We start from the raw sequence: 9,826 nt of genomic DNA, 5'->3' as shown, positions 1-9,826 counted from the left end.
TATCCTTAATTTTAACAGGGCACAAGTACATGACGTCCCCAATATCCTTCCTTTTCTTTATGGTAGACTTTCACAGCAGACCGTGAGACGTATGTATCCACACCAAATGGAGTTTTCCTTACAATAATCACTTCGTAAATCATCATACTGATCCTTATCGAATTTCTCTTTATTCTTCGTTGTAAGTTGTAATGGCAGGTTGTAAATCTAACATCCACAGCCCAAAAGTAATTCTGAAAAGGAAAAAAACAACTCAAAAACTAATAATATCCGCTACCACCAAAGGGGACATTCCTTTAAGATCAAGTGATAATCCATCACTGACCAGGCCAACTTACTTCATAACACGTGCCGATTGTAATTTTCAGCGCCAACAACCCCTGCAGTCCTTTCGCTTCATCATTGGTCAAAACTTAGAAGTCTGACAAAACTTGAAGTAAGATGATACCCACCATTGAAATTTGAATCCTTACAATTTAGAACTGAGCAGAAGCAGAACAAGACTCGATGCAGACCACTTAGATTCCTTTTTCCAGTTTCAATACTGTTCTAATTCTAAAAACATCCACTTTCAGGTACCTGTCTTTCACCATCACCAAAGCCAGCTGCAACACCATCAAAATGCCTAATCCATCCTTCAATTCTAGAAAACGCATTTCTATACACGCTTTACCAATCTTTGTCAGCCTGTTTTTCTCCGCCATTCCCCATTCTGCCCTCAAAATACCACCCCCTTTGCCCATTTTACCCCTTCCTTCGGCTTCTCAGCTCCAATGGCAACTCTCTTCCATGGCACTCTTTCTCCACTTTGGACCCAACACCTTCACTGACTCAGAGTGGGGAACAGGCCATGCCAGCCCCTCTGTGTTCAACCCCACCCTACTAAATGCTTCTCAGTGGGTACATGTAGCCAAGGAAGCTGGGTTTTCAAGGGTGATCCTTACTGCCAAGCATCATGATGGCTTCTGCTTGTGGCCAAGTGAATACACGGATTATTCCGTGAAGGCAAGTCCGTGGAGAGATGGGAAGGGCGATGTTGTTGCTGAGTTGGCTGCGGGAGCTAAGGAAGCTGGTATTGCTTTGGGGCTTTATCTGTCTCCATGGGATAGGCATGAAAGTTGCTATGGGAAGACCCTGGAATACAATGAATTCTATATCGGACAGATGACTGAGCTGTTGACTAGGTAATTCATTGTTTCGTTCGCCCTTTTTGAGTTTTCTCTTGTTTGCTATCTTTATTTTGTTTATAAATTTTGATATGTTTTTCTCATTTATGTTCTTGTTGGTATTGTTCATTTCTGATTTAGTACTTAGTTAATCTTTTATGTTATGCATTGGCTGTCTCTTTGGGTCTTTGGTTTTTTTTTTTTGAAGGAATTTATCCTCTGAATTTGTTCGTTGATTTATGTTCATAGGAATTGTGTTTGCTTATGCAACTGAGTGGTTTTGTAATTGTTGTATTGCCTTCTCTTTGAGCTTCTTTGCTTGAACTGTATTGATTTTGATAATTTCCTGTTGATTTAGGCACTCCATTGATTATGGTATTGTGTGACTCCTTTCTTCATAGTTTTGTTCCATTTAGGTTTTCTGAATTGGGAAGTGCAGAGTGTTAAATTTCCCGTTTCAAATTTAAGCAGATATGGAGATATCAAGGAAGTATGGTTGGATGGTGCCAAAGGGGAGGGGGAAAAGGATATGGAGTATTACTTCGATGCTTGGTTTAGTCTCATTCATCAGCTCCAACCAGATGCCGTCATCTTTTCTGATGCAGGTCCTGACACAAGGTGGATCGGGGATGAGGCTGGTGTTGCTGGTTCTACTTGTTGGTCTCTTTTCAATCGAAGTAATGCCGTAATTGGTGGAACCAATCCTCAGTAAGCATCTATTCCTACTTTTTAATTTAGGCCTTTTTGCTCAAAATTACCTGATGATTATGCCGTTGCTTACAGCAAATTCTCCATGAAATCTATGAAGTTAGGACATGCTTGCTTTGAACCATCAACAAACCATTTTCTTTTGTGCTTTTTGGATTTGGAACCAAACTAGTACCCATAGTGTTATAACATTATTTATGAATTATCTAACAGATACTCTCAAGGAGGAGACCCTCATGGTCATGACTGGGTACCTGCCGAGTGTGATGTCTCAATCAGGCGGGGTTGGTTTTGGCATGCATCTCAAGTGCCAAAGTCAGCATTGGAACTTCTTGATATATACTACAAATCAGCTGGTCGTAATTGTCTTTTGTTGCTAAATGTGCCCCCAAATTCTTCCGGTCTTATTTCAGATGAAGATATACAAGCACTCCAAGAATTCAAGGAACTTCGGAGGTCTATATTCTCAAATAATTTGGCCGAGAAAGGTCTCCTAACTGCTAGCAGTATTCGAGGAGGCAATGATAATTATCAGTTCAGTCCATATAATGTCTTTGAAGAAAGTATTTACACCTACTGGGCTCCTGAAGAGGATCAACGTGATTGGGTCTTATATTTAGACCTTCAAGAATCAGTATCTTTTAACGTTTTGCAAGTTCAAGAGCCGATTCACATGGGACAACGCATCATCAAGTTCCATCTTGAGATCCTGAGTGGAGGTAGATGGAAGAATGTGATTAGTGGCACAACAGTGGGATACAAAAGGTTGCTGCGATTTCCAACTGTTCAATCTCAGTACTTGAAGCTTGTCGTTGACATGTCTCGAGCTGATCCTCTTATTTCTTATATGGGGCTTCATATGGATCGATTTTCCATTCTGAGCCATGCATCTAATACAACCTCACAGATATATGTTAATGGTAGTCAAGTCCTTAGGCAAGTTCCAAACAAACATTCCCAAACTGCCACAGTTTAGTACATGTAATTTCAAGCTGCAATTATTGTACTGGTGAGTGTTAAAAACTCTTTCTAAAATTTATTGTTACATAACTGGGGGCAGCTTCAAATGCCTAATGTACAAATAAGTTGATAGTATTGCATGTGTGCGTGATTATTAATTTGATCACCCTTTATTCTTATAGGCAAGATAGTCTCTTGAGCGTCGAATCTCGACCATTATGATGAACTAAATTATAGCTGCAAGGGTCTGTTACTACATTTCTAGAAGGTGAATGAAACTGTCAGACCATCATAGAAACATTGTACTAGTCATCTAGAAACAAATCTGTTTCTGGTGCTTCATAATCGAGTTTTGGGATTTTTAGCTCATTAAGGGATAATTACATTGGAAGGCTTTCCTTTTTTTGTCTTCTTAGATAGCAATGTGTATAAATAAAAGGGGAATGAAAAGAGTTGGATCCATTTGCTTAACCACTGTATAAGACGCAAAGGGGGTACACTATTGATAACAATGAAGCTTTAGAAAATCTCAATTTATGTTCAGAATGTGCATGAGCAAATTGTGTCACAACAAGTGGGGTTAATTATTGGGGAGCAAGTCTCTCTGCTGTCTTGGATGATGCTAGCTTTCCCTGCATCCAGTTCTGCAGCATTTGTAATGAAGCTTTTGGTTGATCCATTGGAACCATGTGACCGGCATTATGTACCTGCATTTTTGCATTTTGTTTTTTGGTTTTAAATGTGAACAATTGATAAGCATAAAAAATGGAAAAAGAAGCATGCAGTTGCATTGTGTTTGAACCTTAAGGAAAGCGAGAGGGCCATGGCTTTTCAGTTGTCCAGCTTCTACACCATCAACCATAAATGAAACTGTGGGAGCTGCCCCAAACTCTTTCTGTCCTGACCATTTCATGGCATGAACCCAGTTTGAATTTCCTGCCTCAAGTGAAAAAGTCACATTAGTATAGCAGAGTGAATAATCTATAACATTTCTTCAAAATCTCTTTTTCAGTTAACAAAATCAAGAAGAGTTGAAGGGTCTCACCGAGCCAGTTGCATATAAGATCATACTCTCCAGCATATATAAGCACCTTTATACCATCCTCTAGAAGAGCAGGAATGCCAACTTCTAAGTTCCTCATCCAGTCTGTAATCATGGCATCGTATACTTCGGTGCTGCATGACACAAAGTCAATGTTACCGACCCCTAAGGCATCCCGAACTGTTTTCTGATTGAGGAACGTCTCCACTGCCGAGAAATCGTAGCACAATTCTCCTTCGCATTCCTTTCTAATATCATAGTACTGTGCATTAAAGATGCCAGAGTTCAGAATCATGATTTCTATTTTTGCTTCCTTCTGAATAGAAATCACTTTTGTAATTATATAATGATAGATATTGGGCTTATCTTACATTTATATTACCAGCGATGCTCAGAATCTGATCAAATAAAGTGTTGCAGGTATCAAAAGAATCCACACAAGCATCTCCACCTTTAGAGCCTGCAATGGTAGTTCAACGTTATCAATAAATCACAAAAGAAACTGTACAGATTTTGATTTTAATCTTTTACAGCTGAGAGGAAGCAATTACCACATCTTTTGATTGCTTGCACGCATGAAGGGACCAACTTTTTGATGTCGACATAATCAGATTGGGTAATTATACTTGTGTTCAAAGCATAATCTGGGTATGCTTGATACTGGATTTCAGGATCTGTTAGTCCATTCCCGATTGCAAAACCCTGTTCGAATATTAGAGTTCAATCTTAACCCGAAACATCAAAATGAAAAGTCCATATTCAAATGGTATAAAGGGAGATGAAGAAATACCTACCTTGAGATTAACATGAATTCCCTCTTTTGCCTTGTTTCCCTGGTGAACTCGAACAGCGAAAGCTGGAATATAGTGCCCGGCATAAGATTCTCCGGTTATGTAGAAGTCATTCTCAACATACTCAGGATGCTGCTTGAAAAATTCCTGAAAGTACAGAAGACAGTTAAGTCAATTTTTGAATGCTTCTGTTGTATGGAAGGAATGTTAGAACACAACAAACCTGCAAGAAGTCGTACAAATCGTTGCTGACACCAGTTTCATTATGGCGAAGGTCGTTTTCGTCTGAAGTATAACTGAAACCGGTTCCAGTGGGCTGATCTACAAACAAAATGTTCGATGCCTGCCAACGGACAATAAAATGAGGATTGATAAGCAGTAAGGAATTAAGTGTATCAGTGAAAATTTTGGAATTCTATCAGATACCTTGTCCCAACCATAGTCATTCCATACAAGCGACAAGTTTTTGGTAAGATGGAAAGGACCATTTTCATAAAACAATGCCAATTCACTGCTGCACCCTGGACCTCCAGTCAACCAAATCACTACAGGGTCTTTCTTGCTGTTCCGTGATTCGAAGAAAAGGTAAAACATCCTGCGAAAATTACATAAGGCGATAAAGAATCCACAATCAGTATTATTGTCAGCATTAAAGTATGTTACAGCTCTGAATCATACCTAGAAAACTAGACAAACCACTGCATGATTTGGACTAGGCCTACAAAATAAACTAAGTCTGGCACTAAGGTTTATATAATAGCATGTTCTTCATATAGCAGATAAGCATTAAATTCTGCTTTACATCATCAGGGATTTTGGAATCTGTATTGGCTCTTATGTTACTTGGAAATATATTCAATATTCACTGCACAGACAATCTGATTCTAAATTTATATCATTTGACATAGCATGTATACAAGATTTAGAACTCATGGCTGACCTTGCAGATACAGCATGTGGAAGTTTATAGTACCCAGCATGGTGACCAAACTCCTGAATGGAAGGCCCAGGTTCCCCAAGCACTGGGAACCTGAATTGCTTTTCAACAATCTTGGATGTCTCAACTGCAGGGGCATTGTCACCAGCATTAATAGCATCTTTAGGGAACAAATTAAGTCCTCTTATGAGCTTTTCAGCCTGTAACTTTGCCTGGCTAGAACTTGGAGATTGGTTCTTCCAATGGGAAATAGGCTTAGCCGAGGAAACATAAAAAAGCACAAAAAGAGAAAGCAAACAGAGATTTTGACAGAAAGTAGAGGCCATTTTTGTGGGGTTTATCTTGGTCGATGAATGCAAGGTCCTGTTTGATTTGTATAGAGTTTGATCATAAAGCCCCCACTTTGAATAGAGACAAAGTCCAAATACAAAGCAAAAAAAAGAAGGAAAAAAGAAAATTAACGGTCACCACTTGGCACCGGCTTTTCCCATCTAACCTGCCGTGTGAAAACTACTGATAAACATTGAACCCTCGACTCTTTTTTCATTAATTTTTTTTTGAATGCTTAATTATCTCCATTAGTGATTTAGACAGCTGCATCAACTTTGCTTTTAAACCCAACTTTATTATTTAGAAAATTAAGTGGAAATAAATATCACTATTGAAATTTTTACACAAATGAATCTTGCCTCTTTTAAAACAAAATAAAATCTTCAACTTGAACTTAAAAGGAATGTGAAAATGTCTGTCTCCATCATCTTATTATTAAATTTTCTAGAAAATTATATACAAATAATTTACATGACTTGCCTTGTCATTCAAGGATCTCCATTGTTTTTTCATTTAGGGTTTATTATATAGCATTCACATCACAATATCTGGATTATTCTGTCATTTAGAGAAATTTAATGAATGAGACAGCTGGTAACATATTTGTTTTTGTACAAGATTCACGTTTTGTTCTTCAGTATATATATATATATAAGAAATATTGTTTGATGAACCTAGTTATAACAGGCTTTCCTTTTGTCATTTGTTTTTTTAATAATCTTTTTTCCTATTCAAGAATAATAAAAAGAAGGGGGGCTTTGAAGGCAAGGCTAGAAACAAGATTAATGTTGCGTACAAGACATCAAAAACCCACACTCAAAACATGACAAAACAATAACTTGACTTCACTCAATGTTATAGAAATTGAAGAATGAAGTGAAAGGAACATGGGATCTTCCTATAGACAATACTGTGATTTCATCATTTGATGCCTGCTAACTGAAATGCCATTAGATGGATTGGTTCTGTCTACCTTTTGGATGTCACGCCAATGTTAGTCTAATAGAGTAGTTTTGAGTTTCAGCCTTATTCATGGACTAAAGAATTTTACGAGACTAAATTTTAAATTTAATCAGAATTTAATATAATTACATATTATTAAAATATAAAAAAATTCACATTTTTCATACGCATTTTTCATATGAATATTAACTTACTTTTTGAGTAAATTAACTTTAGGCATTGATATGATGAATTATTTGGTTGTAGGAAGATTGAAACCGTCATTAAAATCATCTTTTGGTCAATAAGAGATTTAAAAATGTGATGAAGATGATGAATGTAAATATGGAGGATATTCTTAACATACATCATCAAAGAATGTAAAATTAAAAATATAATCGAAATCAAATCAATAAAATCATTAGTAAGAGGTGCCTTTGATCAAGAGTTAAATTACGTTTTGTTTTTTTACTAAAAAATTAACATATTAGTCATTGTATGTTAGATAAAAAAGCAATCGATAACTTTTATTAAAAATTCCACCCATTATTATTAATAAAAACTGGCGTAACTGACCAAATAAGTAAATAATTATATATGATGTGCTATGTGTACCTGATTTTGAGGTATAAAGATAATTTTAAAATAAAAATAGATGAAATTTTTAACAGAATAATCATTTGGCTCTTTGCTCTAACAAACACTACTAATTTGCTTATTTTTTTATTATAAAAATTAAATGTAATCCAACTACAAAAGTCATGAAGTATAAAAATACTTATTTTAATACATAGACCATTTTGCCCACTGGTCAGAGCCAATCATCTGTCTGGCGCAATAAACATTTAATTTTCTTTTATCTATTTAAGAGTGAAACATGGCCTTTTCATTTCGAAAAAAATTACACTGTAAATTAGTTTGAATATTGAAATTCCTCATTATCACTATATTTTTCAGAATATAAATAAATTTATCACTTTACTTTTATATTAAACTTTATTAAATTTTAAATTTTATTAAAATTTGTCACCAACTTTATTTTTAATTTAAAACTTACCATTTAATTTGATTTTGATGGTTTAAAAGAACGGAAAAAATATTAATAAAATATTTTATTTGAATATTTAACAATAAATTAATTTATAAAAAAATAAAAATTAATAAATTAACTTGAGGTGTTGTTTTTGTAATTATGAGATTCTCTATTACAAAATTTCTTTTGGGTTAGTATAATTAGGGGTGATGGAACAGCCCAGTTTCTGCCTACATAATATTTAAGCGACCTTCTATTTTTGGGCCCACAAGTAACCCAATAGTTTTGGGTTGTATCATTAACATCTGAGAGTAGATGTTCTACTTCCAAAACCGGATAATTCCAGGGGTGTAAAAGATAATTTACTATTTTTAAAAGATTTAAAACTTTGACAAATTTGTGGGCTTGTGGATTGGATTGGCGATAAGGAAAAGAGAGGATGGGAAGGAAGAAAATTAATATACCAGTTAGCCGCCACCTATCTAGCCTTTTTAATTGCATTCTTAATCGTTGTCCATTTTATCATATCACTTGTTTTCTTTCGGATTCGATCCTTGAAATTATCAAATGTTTCGTTGTATACTTACAAATGTTATAATTAAACTGTCATACTTACAGTCAAAGTCATTTTAAAATCTCTATATTTTACACTAATTCTCTGCTTAGTGTTTGTATATTGACGTGTGGTCAAGTATCATGCGTGAGCAATGTAAGGGAAAACTCAATACTTGTTTTGAACAAGATATATTATAGAAATTTCACGTGTTACGCGTACGTAAGTAAAGAAGATCCAATACTTGTCTTTTGACATGTGTCCTTCCTTTTCTTTTTCTTATTTACTTTAATTTCTAACATTAATTAATTTTATATTTTATAATATTATTAATTAATCTAAATATTTAATACCGTTAATTTTTCGATTAAATTATTGACGTGATTTTTATTTATAAAATGTTATTCTAACAAAGAAAGTTATATTTCTACATAGTTAGATTATGCATTCTAAAATTTCCATATCAACTATTGAATTTATTTATGGTGATAATTATTTGGACTAACTAATGAAATTATAATAATAGAGGGAGCAAAATAGATAAAATAAAAATACACAAATAATAAGACAAACAAATAATATAATAATTAGAAATTATATACATGTAACAATTTTAATAATTTTATATTTTAAAAAATAATATAATAATTATATATTTTAAAAATAATTTTAATAATTTTAAAATTATTTCTTGACGTGACATATAAGAAAATAGTATCACATCAACATTTAATTATATTTGGACCGCCACATCAGCGATTAATGTTGACCGTTAGTCAACTAACATCCACACCAACATATCTGTTAAAAATAGACCAATTTGACAAAAAAAAAAGGTTAAAAGTTAAAGTGTTTAAAAAAAAAATAAAGAGCCAAAGTACCAAACAGTCAAACGGTAAGGGCTATCTTTGACATTATGCCAATTAATTATAAAGATAATAAAACAATTAAGGAAATGTAATTGTAATATAAAATTTTGAGATAACTAAATAATCTTGACTTATATAGTGTTATGGTTAAAATTTATCAGATACCCCGTTTAATATAGATTCAAGTCGTGTCATCCTTAATTTCCACTCCTAATATTTTATAAAAAAATAAAAAAAAAATGAAAAACACAGTCACTTACATAACAATTAATTAAAACTTAAAATAATACAATCAATAAAATAATAAAATAATTGTTTTGGGTTTGGATAACTGATTAAAGGTTTTCGTTTATGGGTGAGCATAGGCTACCACGGACAGGACATTTTTGTCACCTTCTTCATCGTATTGTAGGCTAATAAAGGCATCACAATGGTATTCGTGTCCACAAAATTATTAGATAAACTAAACCAAATTAGTATTTGAAATTGGCTTCC

General features: G+C 34.1%; 2 protein-coding genes across 2 annotated transcripts; one reads left to right on the top strand and one right to left on the bottom strand.

Moving 5' to 3' along the window:
• Positions 1-282: 282 nt before the first annotated feature.
• Positions 283-3,020, top strand: LOC108470038 (alpha-L-fucosidase 1). Its single transcript, XM_017771216.2, has 3 exons — positions 283-1,184; positions 1,638-1,874; positions 2,088-3,020. The coding sequence occupies exons 1-3, from the start codon at positions 622-624 to the stop codon at positions 2,848-2,850; spliced, it is 1,563 nt and encodes a 520-aa protein (XP_017626705.1). The 5' UTR covers positions 283-621; the 3' UTR covers positions 2,851-3,020.
• Positions 3,021-3,296: 276 nt separating this feature from the next.
• On the bottom strand, positions 3,297-6,311 carry LOC108470039 (serine carboxypeptidase-like). Its single transcript, XM_053017955.1, has 9 exons — positions 5,608-6,311; positions 5,094-5,262; positions 4,891-5,010; positions 4,671-4,814; positions 4,428-4,578; positions 4,248-4,336; positions 3,880-4,138; positions 3,637-3,770; positions 3,297-3,541 (listed from the first exon to the last, which is right to left on the bottom strand). Exons 1-9 carry the CDS (start codon positions 5,928-5,930, stop codon positions 3,419-3,421), a joined length of 1,512 nt encoding a protein of 503 aa, XP_052873915.1. The 5' UTR covers positions 5,931-6,311; the 3' UTR covers positions 3,297-3,418.
• Between the last annotated feature and the right edge of the window lie 3,515 nt (positions 6,312-9,826).

The sequence above is a fragment of the Gossypium arboreum genome, chromosome 8 (assembly GCF_025698485.1).
Source record: "Gossypium arboreum isolate Shixiya-1 chromosome 8, ASM2569848v2, whole genome shotgun sequence".
In the NCBI taxonomy this organism is placed as follows: Eukaryota; Viridiplantae; Streptophyta; class Magnoliopsida; order Malvales; family Malvaceae; genus Gossypium; species Gossypium arboreum.
The sequence above is the reverse complement of the archived record's forward strand: the minus strand, read 5'-3'. Positions and strand labels throughout refer to the sequence as shown.